General features: G+C 39.2%; 1 protein-coding gene across 2 annotated transcripts in view; it reads left to right on the top strand.

Moving 5' to 3' along the window:
- Positions 1 to 20104, top strand: part of nav3 (neuron navigator 3) — a 408804-nt gene that overhangs the window by 115862 nt on the left and 272838 nt on the right. For both annotated transcript variants that reach the window (XM_012915615.4, XM_076876163.1), the window contains exon 2: positions 10479 to 10922. In XM_012915615.4, coding sequence (XP_012771069.2) covers positions 10854 to 10922 — 69 coding nt within the window. In that variant the 5' untranslated portion in view covers positions 10479 to 10853. The remainder of the gene's footprint in view (positions 1 to 10478; positions 10923 to 20104) is intronic.

Genomic DNA, 20104 nt, shown 5'->3' on the forward strand with positions numbered 1-20104 from the left:
ACAAATTCTTGTCTATTATGAATCAACATCTAAAATACCACAGTGCCTAATTGTTGATAGTCCTGCTATAATCTCTCTTCTTCTTTTATACTTAAAATGAAAAAAGACGACCCCTCCTCTCCTCGCTCCTGTCTTCCATGATCCACCACCGCTATAATGAGATTTGACGTTAATCCCGACACAATAGCACAAGATTACGCGCCACCATAATGCTCTGCAAAGGCATCGCAGAGGGTGGAGAATGGGTTTGGCGCACGCAGAGGAAGCTTGGCTGGGTGAAAGCACATTAATGTAATCTAAGTGTAATTGGGTGGTAATGCAGCTTGTATGTAGATGAAAGGAGGAGTGGAAAAGCTTTTTTTTTTTTCCTTGCATGTCATCCTCTCTGTCAGACGAGCCCAAGGAGGGAGAGCAGGAACAACATGATGCCAGTGGTGCTGTGGGTTGAAAGACTGGTCAAAGACTGCCTGGAGACGGTGTGACACAGATTATTTATCTATAAACTGATGTCAGATTCTTGTGGTGAGAGTGGATTTTTCAGAGAATGGAGTTAATGAATACAGTGAGTCAATAAAGGGAAACTGGGCAAAGTTTATTTTGGATTTCTTTTAACAGTTAACAGAGAAAAAAAGCTGGGTTTTTTTAGATTTCACTGGATTACATGTGAATTTATATGACATTAAAATGGATTTAATTAAAGTGTATTTTTTGAAGTGTTGTATTTCCTGCATTAATATTTAAGCCTCAGCCATTTTAATCATAAATTTGACTTGCTTGGTGAAAAGCTTGGTGCAGTGTTCTCTTGGATGTCTTACATGTTGTGTTTTACTGGTATTTTCAAATGATATGACTAATCAATGTACTATATATAAAGTAACTGGAAACAGCCTCAGAGACCACAGTGATAAGGGAATGCGAGCTATAAATAAAATCATGAACAAGCTTCTGAATGTAGTCGGGAGGCTTCTGTAAATAACAGGTATTTTATGACCTCTTAAGTTGAAAACACAGAGGGCCACAGGGGTGTTTATTTTGCAATGGTGTAGCTACAAAAATGTTCTGCTTGCCCTGCTAACCTCTTGTCCCGTTGCTTGTCTTTAGTTTAGCCTTCCAAGTAAGTGAAATTCTCAAGATGCATAGAACGAGACACATGCATGTATAAATGGACCACTGGTGGAGGCGGGATACACTTTGAATGATAGAGATTTGAGTCATCACATTTAATTTTGATTCGCCAAGAGTTTATAAATATATATAAACAACTATAGAGGTTGCCCAGTATGATGGACAACATTAGACACAAATTAACAAAAAGAAAAACCTCAAACCACACTAACTGAAAGCAACAAAAACTAAGCTCAAGTTAAGTTTTTGTCAAGATTTGACCAGGCTCCATAGGTTATTAATATTCACACAAGGTATTCAATTTGGTTCTTTACTGAGCAGGTAGTGAATGTAATAGTGCCAGAATCGTGGAAATACGGTGATGTTTACATGTACCAATCAGGAGTCGAGCCCTGTTTTGAACCATCTGCAGTCTGGATATTAGTGACTTGCCCATTCCAGCATATAACTATAATTGTTGAGTGTTGATGTATTAAAAGCACAAGTGACCTTCTCATTAAAAGATCAGGAGGATTTAACCTGTACCAAAAAGGCTTCGAGGGGAAAAAAAAAGCTGTCTTTGACAGGAGATTGACAACGTAAAAGGCACTCACCAGAAGCACTTATAAACGAAGAACATGCAGCAGACTGACAACAGTGTATGTCCACAATAACCAAAGGCCTACTCACACCACAAAATGGGAAACCATTGTGCAACAGCTAAGCTTGCTGATAATGGTGGTGCAGATGGCTAACTAGTCATTTGCCACTTCTGCTGCTGGCAAGCTAATTCCTAAGTTAGCCAGCCAGACTTCCAGTCATAGCTCTAGTTCTCTAAGCTAGCTGGCTTAGAGCAAACCAACCTGCTTGCATGTTCATTAGTTTATTCCATAGCAGTGCCACAGTTGTTTTATATGTAGGCAAAGAAAGGTAAAAGAAAATAGAAACAAATCTGATGATTTGTGCAAATTCAGGTCACTGAATTTAAAGTTAATGCAAATGATTTGTGAGGCTATATTTTACTCTGCACAGCTAATAGTATTATTGGTTTTTGTGGGGACATTTTCCCCTTTCTAGAGGTTACTATAATCTAAAAAAAAAAAAAAAAAATAACAAAATGGGTTAAAAAAAAAAAAGACATAAAAAGCTTTTCCACTCTTACCTCTGTTATTCATTAATTTTATTCATACACCAGATGATTAGCTGCTTCCCTGCAGGTGCCAGTATCCTAATAGCTTTGCATTTTTACTCCCAGTGCATTTTTTCCTTAGTATTTAGTTTGGTCGATGTGAGTAATCTTGCCAGCTGTCAGGGCTCTGTGTGCAGGCAGGCAGAGAGGAGGATCCAAACGCAGGACTCAGACACTAACTTGAAACTCAAAAACCTCAGCTTTATTGCTGGTACGAAAACAAAACATGAAGTGACCATGGACTCTGGAGAACCGAAACACACAGGTATAATCTGATGGTACGACACAACACCGAGCATGGGAAAACACAGGGCTTAAATACACAGGGTAGTAATGAGGGAATGGGCAACAGAAGGGAGACACAGCTGGGGGAGATCAGGGCTAACGAGACGGGGGAGCTAAGCTGCACACACTAACATAAGACAAAGACTTTCACAATAAAACAGGAAACAAGAATTACTAAACCAGATGCAGACATGACACTGAGAGACAGACTAGACACTGAACAGAAACTGTAATACACATGAGAACCCAAAACCTAAGAACTGATCCCTCACCAAGAATAACAGAAACAGATCTATAATGATAATAATAAACAAAGCACCAGAACATCAGAAAACAATCCATAATGCAAAAATAAACCAAAACATAATAAACTCAAAATCCTGGGTCCAACGGACCCAGAACCGTGACACCAGCATGAGATTTAAAATCCCAAGCTAACAGGGATGTTTTGGCAGGTAGGGTTTTAGCTGTGAGGGTCAGATGCCATTCCTGAATGATTTCCTTGTCACTACAAATAAGTCTGTGATCTCTGAGAACAATAAACAGCAAGGTGCCAGGAAAATGTCAGACTCGTGCAAGCTTGTGAAACAAAATAACCGATATAATATTGACACCACAACACGCACTTCTCAAGCTAATGAGCTGCCACTTCTTCTGTCAGTCTTCACCTTCACCATATTATTACCCCATTAAAGAAAGCCAGGATACCTGTAGCCACACAAACATGAATGCACAAATATACACACGCCCAAGCATGCTGTCTGTGCTCAACAGTTACCGTGACAACAGGAAAAATGCCACAGATCTGGCAGATTGTTGCAGTTTTTGGGGTTTTCGTTTTAGCTGCGGTTCATCACCCAAGTAAAGCTTGGGGTGTAAATTTGGTGAAGAATTACACGGGACTAGTCAGTATTTTATCTGTAGTGTGCCTTATCTATAACAAGGTTTCCTGATGTTTGTGTACATGCTCATGTGCTCTTCTCATTCAGGTTGGCAGGCGAGCTCCTCTGGCTTACACAGTTCATCACTTGCATTACTTTCTCTGTCTCCTCCGTCCTCTTTTTTGCCTCTTGTTGCATCTTCTCTTAAGTGTAGCTGTGCACAGTGAGCTGCGAGTCTGATGGATCAAGACTGAAGGATCAAAGCAGTTGCAGACAGTGAGTTGTGTGGATGTTTACCTGGGTGGGTGTATCTTTACATGAAGTCAACCTCTGGAACTCTAGCTGCAGGCTTTTTGCACCTTATTTGCCAAATTGGCTCCGTAGGGAGTTTTGAGACTTCTTCTTCTACAGTAGATTTCTTTTAGTCATCTGGAAAAGATTTTAACTTAAATGTTTATATGCTAAAAACTCGCTTATTGTGATTTAACGCTAATATAACATGCTTTACTTTGTTGGCCTTAAAAACAAAGTGTGTAAACTAAATGCTATTAAGTGGGGCCTGTCAGAGTAGATTCACATATTCACAGTGATCTGTGTTTGTCATATAGTTATTCTGCATTAGGGCTCATACAGAGCTACACACTTTTCAATGGGCTCTACACACTTCTTTATGCTAATATGACAATGCACATTTTGCAAGTTATCAGTGTATTATTTGCATTATTTTTTGCATTGTTGGGAATCATTTTACAAACTTTGTCAACTTTTTGAAACAAATTAATCACTATATACATTATTACATTGACTTTGTATTGCTGCTTTTTGCTCATTCATTGCTCTTTTGCATATGTTTTGATATAATAATACAACTGCATAGTGTTAAATGGTTCGCAGTCAACAATAATAAGCACATTATGAATATAAAACTATGTTGCTGTAACTGTGCTAAGGAATCTTCTAGTGAGCTGCGGAATGGTCAGTGAGGTCCCCTAAGTGCTATAATGTGCAGCAATAGATCCCTACTGCATTTATTAGATTTATCAGTAATATTAATGGCCCACTGTGGAGCCTAGTGAAGTATGGCAAGGCTATTACAGATGTCCTAATTGCTAAGTATATTCCCATTAGTCTTTTTTCTGTCCAGTTAACACTGGCTCATAAGCAGACATAGAGTGTATAAGAATATTGTTTCTCACATTCAGTACTGCAAAAATGAACTAAATGTATCTGAGTATCTGGATATCTTTTATATTAGTAACTGACAAAATGAAATCTTGTACTACTAAAAGAATATGCAAATTATGGAATATTACCGGCTACATTTAAACCAAATAAAGTGAAATGAAGATCTGTGCAAATATTTAAAAATAGATTTTGCATTATGCACTTGTTTAAGAGACCATAGTAGCTGGTCCAGTACACATGCTGCCCAAATGACATTTATGTTGAAGGAATGCCATTAGGATGTTATAGCATTTTAATGTGATGGCAAGGTGTTCTTTATGTTTGACCTCTGACCTACTGAGGTGATAATTTATAACCTCAACCCACATGCTCTCCCCGAGGAAATCAGGCCGGCTCTATGGCCATCATTTACATCTATTCGAATTGAAGCAGCAATGTGTAGTTAATGCCCCAGGCCTTATGAATCAAACTTTATTGACCACTTGGAGAGTAACAGACACCCTTTGAATACCAAGTGCTAGTGAAAGGCCACTGGGTGAGAGAAATGCGTACCAGCTGTGGAGCTGAAACTGGGATTACCAGCAGTACGCCAGGCTGTGATAAAACTGCAGCGGCTCCTGCTCATAAATATGGAGGTTTCACTTCCAATAGGATTCCTTACAACCGAAGGTGATTTAGCATACAATATTGTGTTTAACATAAAAATGCGCGATATCAAGTTTTTCTTTTACTTGTGATCATTTTCAAATCTCTTTTTAATTAAAAAACAAAAAACCTTCAAGTTTGTCAAGTCTGCATGTACATTATGTGATGTATCTTTTTTTTTTTTTTTTAGCTCCAGCACAGATAAGCCATGGTGTGAAACATGGTCAAGCACAATCCTGCTAGTTTCAGTTTGTTATTTACTAATACAAAAGATGCAAACATAATTCATGACATTTACTTAAAAGAGAAAAGCGTTCATCTGTAAAAACATACTGACATATGAAAAATAGATTTCACTCTTCAGGAATCAAGGTTGAACCTCTCACTATTTGCCCTTGATATTTATACAAACTATTAAAAGGTCCAGGGGAAAGGCACAAATGGTCATTTGACTGTGTAAATTTCATTGTATGGAAACCTTTATTCTCAGTTCTCTGTGTTTTATTTCAGCTATAGCCTAATAATAAAAGCACTTTTGAACAGGCCGTGTGAGATTTAACTTTAAGGTTAACGGTGTTAACTGAGAGTAGCTGTGTCACTTCCACATTTATTCGGCTGTTGCTTATTAATGCTAACAAATCCTTGCTGGCTTTACTTTGTTGCCTGAACTACTTGTATTTGCAGTATGCAGTGAGGAATAACAGAACTGTGTTTATTTTTAAATGACACTTGACAATAGGGCTGCCACGATTAGTCGACTAGTCACGATTACGTCGACTATCAAAATCGTCGACGACTAATTTAATAGTCGACGCGTCGTTTGAAGCTTTGTAAGATCACAAAAGACGCAGGAATAAGTAGTAGGATTTAAGAGTGTAATAACGGACTGAAACAGAAGATGGCAGCACTGCATGTACAAGGATGCCAGCTGCCGTTAGGGCTGCTCAATTAATCGAATTTTAATCACGATTACGATCTGGGCTTTCAACGATCATTAAAAATGACTGAGCCGATTATTAGCCCCTCCCTAATTTATCCGCGACACCTTAAAGGCCGGTCCGTGAAAATATTGTCGGGCATAAACCGGTCCGTGGCGCAAAAAAGGTTGGAGACCGCTGATTAAGAGGACCCGAGGGAAGCTCGGAAAGCTAAGCAGAAGTTATTTGGAGAGTGACTGCCGTTGGTTGAAAAGAGAGTTAAAAAAAAAAAAAAACTTCAGTGGTGTTGCACACTATTTTATATTATTTTTTTAAAGTCACTGTTAACCCTTTAAAGCCGGTCAGAGCAGCACGCTCCGTTTTGCGTAACTATTTTTAAATCCCTGTAGAACCTGAACCGTGTAAGCTAGCGCAATAATTTGTTTTGCATATGAAACCGGAGGAGTTGTACTTACATCTGATGCCATCAGCTTGTCCTCGGTCACGGTTTCGTTCCACATATAGCTTTGCAAAAATTGCATAAAAAGCGCTTGCAGGAACAAAAACATAATATTCCAGAAACACGCTTTGCCGTTACTATCAGCTGTTCGTAACACTTCCCACAGTGAAATGATGCACATGCTGTTTTCTTTGCAAATTTGCATCATAGGATTGTTTTTTTGTTTTTCCTGCAGTATATAAAAATTGCTGTATCTCCAAAATAAAACTATGAAGACACTCAAAATAAATTTCCTGTGGTGGGAAACTATTTTTTGCAACTTTATTGTATTTAAAGTTTTGAGGGATAAATCTCTTAAATTTCTCCAAGTAGAAATATATGTAAACAAAACAAAAGCGATTTTCAATTTTTTTTGTAGTTTATTGCACTTTTTTGCAATTTATGTAATTACTATGGACTTAATGCATACATATTATTAAAATATGGGCTATAACAGTTGTATTGATGTATAGCAACTTGAAATGCTCCCACAAATGGCACTACAGCATGTAAAAAAATAATATAAGCTCTGGTGGACTTGGTTCTATAGTAGGTCTTAAAGGGTTAAATAAATATCGTCAAATAATCGTGATCTCAATTTCAGTGAAAATAATCGTGATTATCATTTTTGCCATAATCGAGCAGCCCTAGCTGCCGTTAAACTCCCGAAGAAGAAGTAGCTCTGTCCCAGAATTCATAGCACGTCCCTGCTCAGTTTCCAACAATGGCGGCAGCTAGTTAGTTTTAACTTTACTCTTATTATTCTTTCTGGGTCACAAAATAAACATTTAACATATTTTCAGGCGAGAATGTAGCTGTGTAAACCTCAAATATCTGCTCAGTTTATCAAGACACCGCATATTTTCAAAAGTGCTCCGACGTTTTCGGAGACGTCTGTTACCCACTAGCTCGATAGCTAGCCGGGGTTCAAGGCTCACTAGAGCCGTGAGAACACCGGACTCCCGGCAAATCGTTTTCAAACCCACCGCCGTCTTTCACTACTCAGGTTAAACATATATAAGTCACTTAGATAAGTTATAAATTTTATTGTTAGGCTTTTTTTAGTATTTTATTTGTTCCTGAGTAAATCGGTTTGGCTGAGATTAAAGTTATAGTTTTTACACAGCTGAATAAACATCAAGCAGACAGCTGATTTTTAGAAGTGTGAGATGCTCCAGAATTTACTCCGTTGTCCTGTTATATTTTAGATAGCAAGGAGCAGACGGCTGAGTTTATTAAACTTCACCGAAACAATCTGTAAATGTCATTAAAATGTAATAAACTATCATCTTGTCTTTATTTTTAGTTAGCACAGACCTTAAACACTTACAGCTGTAAGCTAATGATAGTTATATAAGAGCAGATGCTGCTGGTGCAATAAGCTGTACGTTTTACGTTCAATGGATCTGATTAGTCGACTAATCGCAAAAATAATCGGTGACTAGTCGACTATCAAAATAATTGTTTGTGTCTTTTAGTCATTTTCTTCTAAATGACCATGAGAGCACAGAGTTTCTTTTGTTCGTTAGCAAGGTGACAGTCGAGTTATTGTTTAGATTTCAAGCAAACATAAGACAGTTTGTGAGCAAAGTTGTCTGAATTTCATTAGAAACTATGTAATAAGTATCTGGTCTGTCACTTTTATTGGGGTCCAAAGCCTTCCAGTGCTCTAAAAAGTTAACCAGTTTGCAGTTAGTAGCATTAAGCTAAGCTTGACATTATAACATTTTAAACATGAATTACCCTTATAGCATTAAATCAAACACAAGTTTAACTGTTATAATTCAATCTGGACATTGTAAAATATGATTTTGCAAAATTAAAATAATAAAATAAAACTTTGTCTTTTTCTCTATCTGACTGAGTGGGTTGTATAATGAAGCAACTTCATTTTGACGTTCTGTTCACAGAGTAACAAAACTTATAATCTGTGCTGTGTAAATATATTAAAATAATAAGCCTGAAGATTAATTTGTGGAAACTAATGCATCTTTTTTATGGCAGACATTTTAAAATGTCACCATAGGAAAAGCAAAAGTATAAGTAAATTAATGAGGATGGAATTCTGTTAGCTGCTTTGTTTTCAGGGGTCTGGCTGAATGTTATTAGGAACACTTGTGCTGTGACTACTACCACAAGTCAAAATATGTGCTGTGGAAAATGACACTTTTACTTATTTATTTATTTTTGGTAGACTAAGTAATGACCACAGTAGCTGGTTATATATAACACACTAGCATTATTCTGAGCACTGGCTACTGGTTATATCTTGCAATATATGGAGCAACATGTACAGCTTGTCAGGTAAACTATTTTTTCCTATTTAAGTCTTGCTTCCGTCTTTTGCAAAGGTGCTTTGTGCATTCTGTTGCATGTCACACAAAGCAGATGAAGAATGACCTCTGACCCCAGTGGCCTAGATACAAGGCCTTCCTGTCATTCTGATTGGTGGTACCGGCTAACCTTTTCCTTGCCGCAAAAAAAAAAGTGTGCCATGCTGTTCCCCGTGAGGTCCCATTGTTTCTTTTGTAATATTCAAGGAGAAAAATGGAGAAAAATTAGCACTCATGCAGTATGCATGACTTTAGAAAGCCTCTCATATAATTCTATTGCTGAGGGAAATGGGGAAGTCCAGAAGCAATATAGCTGTGTTTTTAGCAGGTTTAGCATTTCTAGTTTGCTGTGTGTTGGTGTAATTTTTTTCCATAAGCTGTTGCAGCAAATATCCCCTGTGCATTGCTTATTTTTTGAGGCTATCAGATAATGTAATGTAACAAGATCCCAGTGGCACTTAAAAGAAGTGCTTTTCAGCTTTTTGCTCGCAGGTAACACTCTAGTTTCAGCTTGCTGGGTTCCAGCGCTCAAGTCATGGTGTCCCCAAGAACCAGCTCTGAGTTGGCAGCACTTGACATGATTGCCCTTAAGTAACTGACACGGTTGCGGTGTTACATTGCACTCTGCAGCTGGGTAAGTGTTTAGTGGCAAGTACGAACTGTTAAGATCCTGCTGTGTTAAGAGAGGAGATGAAAGTGAACAGGAGCTATACAGGCCCCCTAACGGTCGAGCGGTGTTTGGCTGGGGAGACTGTTTTCTGTGATGTCTGTGAGCTTTCAAGACAGTGGGAAGGGCATTATAACTCATGCTCCTGTTTAAGAGTCAACATTTTCCTAGCCTATTCAAGGCTTTAGATTATGACATTGTGAAATACAATCCTACATCCATATTTATAGAATTAGTATCCTAATCTGGGGTTTCATTCATGACCGATAACAGCGATAACTGTGCAGCATAAGGCCTTGTAAATGGATGTCAGTAAACCAAGTTTTTGCACAGTAAACCAACCATGTCAGTAAACCAACTTTTGCACAGAGGCAGCCCCAGCCCTATCCATATGGACTCATTGCAGTTTACCCAATGTCAGCACGTCTTAGCTCTTTCCATGCTTCTTTTTGCTCGAAAATGGGTTTCGATACTAAGACAACAAAAACAATTGCTCAATGTAGAACAAATGGCATGAAGATTCTCCCCGCTCTCGCTCTCAGCACCATGGCAACATTCACTTTGATATGCAGAAACCCCCGCCATTTGTACAGTGCAGCACCAAGGGGAATATTGACTTTTTGGTGAGGCAGAGAGTTTTTGCATTAATTGTGTTGTTGTTTTTTTTGTTTTGTTTTGTTTTGGGTTTGTTTGTTTTTATGGGGGGGGGGGGGGGGGGGGGGTATTTTCTCCATATAAATCATAGAATGCATTGTGTGTCTGTTTTTTCACAGATGTGGATGCGAGACATTGTGTTGTACCAGGGACTGCACTGAGGGAGAAACAAGCCTAACTGTTGTCTTCATGCAAAAGTAGACAACCTGCAGACTGGACGTCGCCATCAATCTTCACTTTGTTCCAGTTATCATAATGAGCCTCTCTTGGTAGCCTTCTGCTTGAACCTTGCTATTTTCTCAGCTAACAGAGCATTCTCATTTTACTTTGACCATACATACCAACCTCTGGGATGGATCGCCTGTGTCCGGGCGAAGGCGTTAGCCGGACACAGGCTTTTGTTGTCAAACTGTAGCCTGGATTCTGGACCAAAGTGGATTGTGTTCAACTTACTTCATGTGATTATTTTCTGGAGCTATTTATTTGGATCAGGGATGGATGTACCAGAAGCCAGCAAGCATGGCAAGAAGTCGACAAGTCAAAAGCTGGAGGACCAGAAAAAGGTAGGTGACAGGTTTCTGTCCTTTTAACTTTGCTCCTGTCTTTTCCCTAGCCTCTCTGTGCATGTGGGTGCGCATGTGTGCACGCATGTGTGCACGCATGTGTGCACGCATGTGTGCACGCATGTGTGCACGCTGCATTTTCAAAGAAGCAGCTGTATACAAAAGTTTGTTTATCACCTGGTATCTTGTTCTCTTTACAAAAAGGAGAACATGTTGGTCCAATTGCTGCTGTTGTGTGAATTCCCGGTAGCTTTTTTGCTCCATATCTGCTAATAGCTATTTATAAAGAAGATGAGGGGAAAGGTGGAGTTTCTTCCCCCTCGGTGCTTTTACTCTTTTATCTCGGCTCATGTGGTGTCACAGTGGGCAGGGTGCATCCCAGCCTCCCTCTGAGAATACATATTTACTCTCTGTTTGAGATGCTTTTTATGTTCCCGTCTCTGGGAATGGGAAAGTGGATTCTAATTTTAACAAAAAGATAAATACGATTTCCTTTTTTGTTTTTGTTGTTTTTGTAAAGTTATATCATGTGCTACAATGGTCTCTACATAATGGTGTGATTAGAAGATGGTTTTGAGTCGCGCTCTAAATGCTGCACATTGGACCTCAGTTGGATCAGATTCATCCGTAACAGCGGTGGCTGGATCGATGGCGAGAGCCCAGGCGTCAGGCAAGTTCACACTGTCTGCAGAACGTGGATTCGAGGACAGTGGCACTGGCCTTTGCCTGTCCGATCAATTATTGTATTTATTTAGCTGTAAATGCGTCCAGTGAACATTAGATCTCATGATGTAATTCAAGTGCTGCCTTACATTTTTTTGTATAATGTGTCAATGACAAACATACTAGATGCCATTTTGGCCATACATATAGAGGAAGAGCAAAATGTTAAAATAACGCAGCGAGGTCAACTAACCTGAGCCACAGAATTTTCAAATGTTTAATGTCACTGACACGGTGAGACTAACTGTATCTGCTCATCTTGTTAGTTTTGGGCTATATGTAGGCTTTGACATTTGCCTAAGCGCTGTGCACAGCTCATTTTGAAAAGTAACACTGCCATTACATAATCATCTAAATCATCTGGAAGCCAGTGTTGTTCTTGTTAGTAAAATTGCACGTTTTCATTGAAATAGCCTATTAAAAATAAGAATATTCATATAGAAATATGAAGGAGTGACACTGAGTTCAGTGAATTACTGGACTGATTATGGAACCTCTGTTAGTACAGACTGTAATGTGCAGTGTGAGTCTAGCTAAATGTATTTCTGCTATGGCTTTACTCGTGTTAAGTTTGTACTTGTTTAAAGATCTAGTGAGAATTTTTCTACACTTTTAGAAGAATATTATTTTATAAAATACTTTGTATTTTGTTTTCCCCCCTTTGTCTGGAGAGCTGAGTTTGTAAGTTCACTTTTATATGGACTTAAAAAGTACACGTACTAAGATGCAAACAAAGCCTGTTAGCGAGAGACTTCTCTTCCTCCCTCTTCCTCTGACCTCATTCTTCTAATGAAGTGCATTTGATAAGCATAATGAATTTCCACGTGAAGTCCAGGGAACATATGAGTTCAAGTTAGACTTTTGCAGCACTGTTAGGGTCTCAATAAAAAGGATGATTGTTCTTTAGAACCTGAGTGCTATAGTAGTTTTTTTCTCTTTAGCAGACTACAATGATGTCTTGCTGTTAGTGCTATTAGCCAATTTTTATACCCTGTTAGAGAAGACAGACAAACTACTAATAATTTATAATAATGGATCGATGTAGCTTTCCACAAGCACATTGATTTTTAAGATAAAAGTTGTGAGCAAGAACCTGTATTTGTGCACAACATGCCCATGTTGCATATGTCCTGTCATGTGACATGAATTGAAATCGGATACTGTTCTAATAATGTCGATAAAGTCGATCACTCTGTCTCCACTTGCATTAAAGGTCATGTACTGTAAACATATGTAGTGTCTTTCTATTTTCCAACCTCTGCATTGTAGGTAAAGAGATTTTAGCATCGAGCTCGGGTTGGAGCAGAGTGAATGAACAGAGTGTGACATCAAATATTCATCTATCAGGGGAATTTGACTGAAACCGTTTGGCTCTCGTTTCGGTTAGATGTGCGTCCTGCCAAAAGATAAGCTCTCCCTCTTTGTTGTGATTGTTGCCTTGAGCTAGGCAACAAATGGTTTAGAGCAAAAGAGCTTCTTATAGGTTTTAAATCTTCCTAGTATGTTTCTGTGGGGGGTTTCTGTGTGCTGTAATTGCCTGACTGGATAGGGTTAGTCTCACGTGGATGTGTCATCTGTGGTAGTTGAACTCAGCACAAAATAAATGTTGTACTTAAAGAAATGCTGTGTGAAAAGATGGAGCAAATACATTCAGTTTCCTTATCTTTTATAATGTGACCCGAGTTTTTTTCTTTCACTTTGTGTGGGGTGGAATAAGATAAACTCGTGGTGCAGAAAAATGTCAGGGACAAATGTTACATTTAATTTAAGCATTGAATTGATTTTCAGTCATTTTCTTTCTTGCTCAGCGTTAGATAAGAAAATCAGTACGACTGATCTTTGTAAAGTAAACATGCCAGCAGCTCATTAGCTTAGCTAAAGCACTACTGGCATCATGACTTTAGGAAGTTATTGCTTCCAGCCAACCAGTCTAATGCTAACATGACACTACAATTTGTCATTTTTACACTTACATATTAGACAAATAAGATATAATCTGCTATCTAATGAGCTTTAAATGTGCTGGTAGTCAGATTATGTTACCTGGAATAAAGCCAGAGCCAAGCTAGTAGTAAAATGGAACATTTTATATTGTTATCAGCTAAGGTAACTAGCTTCTGGTTCACATTTACTGTACAAGAATGCAAAGTATTATCAGTCTTCTCATTTATTTTGATGCATTCTTTTAAAGGCTCTGCCTACAGTTTTCAAGCTGTTCAAGTGGACTATTAGGATTAGATTTGTTGTCCAAACTTTAGCAGGACAAACTTTTCGCCTCACAGCCGACTGCATTGTCAGGGCTGATAACAGTTCATTTGCAAAGATGTTGAGTTCAACCTTACTTGATGAGCTTTAAATAAGTTCTGCATGCTGTATGGAGATGTGTATGGAGTTTTTATTTGTAATATACTCTCGGGCCCCTTTGGAGGTGGGGTGCCCCCGGCCTCTCGGCCTAGGGCTCGGTCACTCAGGCGCAGCTGGGGGCCGGCGGAGCTCACGGGCGCGTCACTGCAACTCCCCCTGACTTCTGCTCCGCGGCTGCTGGGCGAGCCCTCATCTGGGACTCTCCTCAGCTCTTACTGGGACAGTGGCGCGGCTGCCCCTCTGTTGGTCTTCCTTGGTCTCTTGTGTTCTGGGGGCCTCTGGATGTCTGGAGTTTTGATCTCCTCCATACCCGCTTCACACCCTGGAGGACGGGGCTGTGGCCCCCCCACACTCCCTAGCAGATCATTACATGGAGAAACCTTTGGAATGCAAGCATGCTGATCCACACAGGTATGCACACATGGGTATTCACAGACGCGGACTAAAGCTTTCTTGGCTGCTGCCTCAAAGCACACTGTGCGCTGTCTATCTTGCGTGCTGCACAATATCGTTTATTACTTAGTAAATACTGATATCTATGACTAGCTAGTTTATTGTGATGGTATGGTGCTTTGTTTTCTCTATTATTATGTTGCTCTTTGTTGTTTGCTGTCTCCTCTGTTTGTTTTTGTTTGTTTGTTTGTTTGTTTTTTTTTCTCCATACAGGTGACCCAGGAGTTTTTTTTTTTGTTTTTTTTTTTTTTTGTCTCTCTTCCCCCCCCCTTCTCACCGTCTCTTCTCCCCTTTGGTTTTCTTTCTTTCTCTCCCCCTCTCTCTCTCATTCATTCCCCCTGTCCTATTTATTAAAAAAAAAAAAAAAAAAAAAAATGACAAAGGATGAACTGAAGCTCTGCCATCACGTAATGTCGCATACTGCTGTTTCTGATGTCATTTAGAAAAAAAAAAAAAAAAAAAAAAAAAAAAAATGTAATATACTCCTGTGAATACCCAGTGGATAAACATGTTGAGGATCTTTGTGTGAAATCTAGAAAGCTGTGTTTTGCCAGCACTTCTTATTTCATCACCCTGGGAGTGTTTGTTCCTTTCCTCCCACACTTTACACTTTTCCTCCTCCATTACTCGCTGTCTTTTTCCCAGATGGATGGTACTTCTTATTTTCACATTCATCCATCTTGAAGCAGTAATTACGACCGTAATGCTTACTAGGGAAAATAAGCTCATAGTAATTGGTTGTGAATGGTCAGGCAGGGGCGGCAGCTATGTCACTGAGGCATCTCATGGGAAAGTTGTCATCAGCCTGTGAGATTTTTCCATTCGCTGTTAGAGTCGTATCTACCGGTAGATCCTATTAAAGCTGTTTTGCATGTGCACCTTTTTTCTTGCCCTAACAATCAATGATAGTGGCAATGAGCTGTCACTGAATGAACTGGTTTGTCCTCTGTGTGACAGACTGTTCTTAAACCTGACTGAGTTTGTATATATTTAGTTTCTAATCTAATTAATGCATGCCAGTGTGCCATAAGTCTAATCTGAACATAGCATGTAATAGGAGATTGGTTATGATGGTTAAACGATTTACCGGGCATGTTCATACTGAGATGTGCTTGATACTGTGCAGAACTGTGAGTGGTTTTGTTTGCTGTGACTTTTGTTTTAGACTTTTGACTTTTGCTTGAAGAGACTGAAAATTCAACATTTTATTTTTTCAGTTTCTATCCAAATGAAATTCCTTCCTCCTACTGGCCTGAGCCATCGAGGTCTTCAGCTTCACATTGCACTGCTTGGATTTAAAATGAAACATTTTTACATTATAAAGTCAGTCAGAGCACTTGAACCACAAATTAGGTATATAAATAAGCAAGTGTTCTATTAGATTTAAGTCAGGCGAATGTGGGGAAGTCAGTGACATCAGTTCCTCCATCCTCCTGAAACTTTCAGGGACTCATGTCACATGAAGTTGGGCATTGCTGTGTAACAGGAGGAACCCTGGACCCACTGGGCCAGTGTAGGGTCTGATAGTGGAACTAGAGGGCCCACTAGAGGACATCAGGCGCTCATGCCACCCTCATGAAGTCTTTTTCTGTTTCTTTGTTTTCTGGTTATTCAGAGATATTTTCTAACTGTGGGAGTGCTCATCATGTTCCTCCTTGCACAAAGGATCAGATACCTGTCCTGTTGAGATGTTAAGGACCTTCTACAGCCCTGTCCAGCTCTCCTGGACTCACTGCCTGTCTCCCAGTCTTGAGACTGTGGTGGGGGAGACAACAAACTTTCAGGGAATGGCACAAATTGATGTTCAGTCCTGGAGGAGTTGGACTACCTGTGCAACCTCTGTAGGGTCCCAGGTATCGCCTCATGCTGCCAGCAGTGACCCTGATACTGTCCAAATGCAAAATGTATTATTGTAGGGTCTACCTTACAATATAAAGTGCCTTGAGGCGACAGATGTTGTGATTTGGCGCTGTATAAATAAAGTTGAATTGAATTGAACTGAATCAAAACTAAAGCAAAAATAATCAGAAAAGATGAGGAGGGAAAAATGTCAGTGTCCTCCACCTTTAAACCATCTGTGCTTTGGGGGTTGTCTCATTGTTGACCCTCTGGTGCCCCTGTTGTTAATGTCATTAACACCAAAGAAAAAAACCCTCTGCTACTTTATGTTATTATTAACTTATATTTGTATAAGTATTTGTATATTTGACTGCTTGACTGCTGCTGCACTAGAAATAATGCAGTTCGAATCTAACATGAAAGGTGAACTGTTTCAACACCTTTTGCCACTTTTAGGCAAGAATGTTATTGTGAAATTTAGTGGATTTCTTTAATGTTCATTTCACGTTATTATATTGTATCTATTCTTGCTCAGAACAGGTAAAGACCTCATTCCTGTTACAGACAACCAAAGAATATTTTCCCTTTTAAAAATAGTGCAACAATGAAACTACTGACTAATGGCAGAGTTTCAAACTATAAGGAGTGAAAGAATTTCTCAACAGCACATGCATGTCACAGGGTTAGGGTTAGCAATTGTTGCTAGATTGACACAACTTGATAAATTTTTTATGACTCTACTGCACTGTAATAGTGTGGTGACATCCTAAGAGAACCCACCCTAACCCTAAAATATACACAAACCCACTTTGTTGGGCATGGTATATCAGTAGTTCATTCATGAAGGATTAGTGGGTTTAGACCACTGAAAAGTTCAGAGTGAAAACATGTCAAAACAGAGCAGCCATCATAACTGTGGCTTTCACAAAAACAAGCCTCAGAGGCAGAGTGATGAGAGCAGTGATGTCCAGGTCAGACTGAATGATAGAGAACAATAAAGAGGGAAGGAGTTGCCAGAGAGAGTTTGAGGGAGAGGAGAACAAAATGACACCAAATGAAAGGGATGTGCAAGAGTGGAAAAACTGACTCGGGGAGGAGGATAAGGGTCTAGCCTGAGTGGGAAATGAACCCCATGACACTGCTAGGAAGCGTCATGGGGCCTTCCATCTGCACCCTGCATTGACATTTATGCAGTCTGTGCGCAGGGTGATGCTCTCGTCACACAGAAGCAAAGCTGGGCGGTAGCCGCCTGTCTTAATTTGCTCTTACAGCCAGCTGTAAAAAAGTCTGACAGAGTTGTGGAGTTTTTTTTAAGGATGTCAGTATTACAGAGTTCCTCGTATTCCTTCTACTGACAAAACATGAAAATATGGAAATAGAGTTTCAAAACATATTATCATTATTATACATATTATTCCCAAAAGGTTGATCCTGTTCATCTGGACATCTATTTTCACTGTGAGAAACGTTTTACTTCCCTGGATGATTGAGACATATATATATTATTCATAACAGAATGTATAGTTTTGGGCTCATATGGTTTTTTCTGCAGGGATTTTAGAAATTAAATAATTTCTTTAGCTTTTAGTTTGCATGGCAGCAGATCAGTTACTTTTCTGCAAATGTTAACGTGTTGTTTTTCATTATTGTTACAGCTGAAAAGAAATGAACAGTCTTTACTTTGAGTTTGCAGGGTATAGCTGTTATTCAGACATATTCTTTAATTTTACATGCATTTTAAATTACCCCCTTGCATATGTAAGATTCATTTATAAAAAATGAACAAACTGTTGTTCATTCTTAAAGAGTTCCCATCATATGGCTGGCATCGTTGGGTATAATTAAAGAGTCTGTTAGCTGCCAGACATGTAGTACAATTTTCCATCACTCCTGAGAAACTACATCCAGACTCAAATCTGAAAACTCGGGTCAATTGATTTGCCTTTTTTGTAATACACAAATTACTAATTAATAATTGAAACTGTATTACTGATACATGTTTTCTTGTGGTTTTGTGTTATTGTTGTACAGTATATTAACATACACTGGGTCTGTCCATGCTTTGACACAGCCATTTTGTCTCCACAAAGCTCTACATCTGGGACAAGTTTCTCCTCTAATGCTTTTCTTTTGGTATACAGAGCTGAGTGGCCTCAGTCTTTTCTTCTGATTGATTTGGAGCTGCAGCACTGTAGCATGAAAATACTGACCAAAACCACTTAATTGATCTCCTTTAGCTCTACTTGTTGAAAAATGTTGACCATCAAAGTGAAACGACTTCCAAACTCATAATATTGCATGGTATTATCAACCACTGAATACAGCACAAATTGGATTTAGAACTGAAATATGATTTGTTTATTTCTTTTGTGTTTAGTAATTGTCAAATGGATTGTTTTCACCAATGTGCAACATATCTACATGTGCACGTATGTAAATGATGTAAAGTCATTCAGATGCCAGCAGAAAGTTCACGTCGTCATAAAAAGCAGCAAAACCAGAAATGGGGTGCAATCCTGTTATCTCTGCATGAGCAGTAACACCCTGTGAGTAAGGGATATGCTCTATAACTGACAAAGTGAGCTACATAATAAATGTTGATTATTGTAGGCCTCTGAGTCTGTGCTGTATCTTTTACTGTGGACCAAGTTCAGGATGGTCTCTGCACAGAAAGAAGTGGAGTCATAGAGCAGTCAGGAGGTGCAAGCATTTAAAAGTTTAAATAATTTAAAAAAAATGTAACAACATGTTGTTATTTGAAACATGACTTAAAATAATCCTTGATATATTTGTATTCAGTAGTTGTGGCACTGAATCCTTAACAGTGACAGGGCTTGAACTACAGAGGGAAGCACTTGACATCACAGTGGATGTGTCTCAGCAGTTTCACAGTATTTTCTGTGGCACTGATTTTGTTCTCGCATGGGTGAATTTAACATGCGTATGTTGCTGATAGCTGTTTCATGCATTATGTATGCTCAATTCACAGTATGTTGGCATGTGATGAGGGTATCCCCTGAGTGCGGGGCCGGATCTTGTGAAGAAGCAAGCTGTCAGCATTAACAATGACTGCGTGAGTGCACCTGTATGTCATTGTGTCTGGACTGCATCCAAATGGATTTACTTAGATCTAGTTTGTAGCTGTGAGGGTTAACCTGACACTTGTTGTAGGTGAGGTGGACTGTATTATCCCAGTGCATTCAGGCTGATTGACAGATTCCTGCACATCTAACGGCAGATAACAGGATTAGCACAACAGCTGGATTCCTAAGAGGGGCCACGGTGCCGCGGGTGGGGTTTCAGATATGGGTGCTCACTCATGACTGGTGGAGGCTTGTGCTAGCACATGATGGAATATGAGCTCAGTGTTGCATTTATTCTGTCTTAGCCTTGTGTGTTAAATCGTGCAAGTTATATCCTCTGGGTGCTGCTGGTAAGTGGTAAAATTCACGAGAAGAGAAAAAAAAAAACAGAGACAGAGTTATTCCCACTGTGGTCAGCTTATTTAATTTACACATGGAATGTGGAGTTGTCAAACAGATTTGTATTCTGCATCGAGCTCTCCTCTTATTAAACACCATTTGTCTGTGTGATGTGTTATTTGACGATATCCAACAATAACTTGTGAAGCGAAGTGAATTAACTGAAGCAGTAGCTTGTCTTGTAAATGTGATCATCCTGACAGAATTCCATTAAAGTGGGAATGAGATGTGTTCATAGGGGCCGAACTGAGAGATGAGCAGTAGTACTCATGGATGATCACTGTAGTGGGAATCCCTCTGCCTTGCATTTCTTAGTCCTAC

This window comes from Maylandia zebra, linkage group LG17 (genome assembly GCF_041146795.1).
Source record: "Maylandia zebra isolate NMK-2024a linkage group LG17, Mzebra_GT3a, whole genome shotgun sequence".
In the NCBI taxonomy this organism is placed as follows: domain Eukaryota; kingdom Metazoa; phylum Chordata; class Actinopteri; order Cichliformes; family Cichlidae; genus Maylandia; species Maylandia zebra.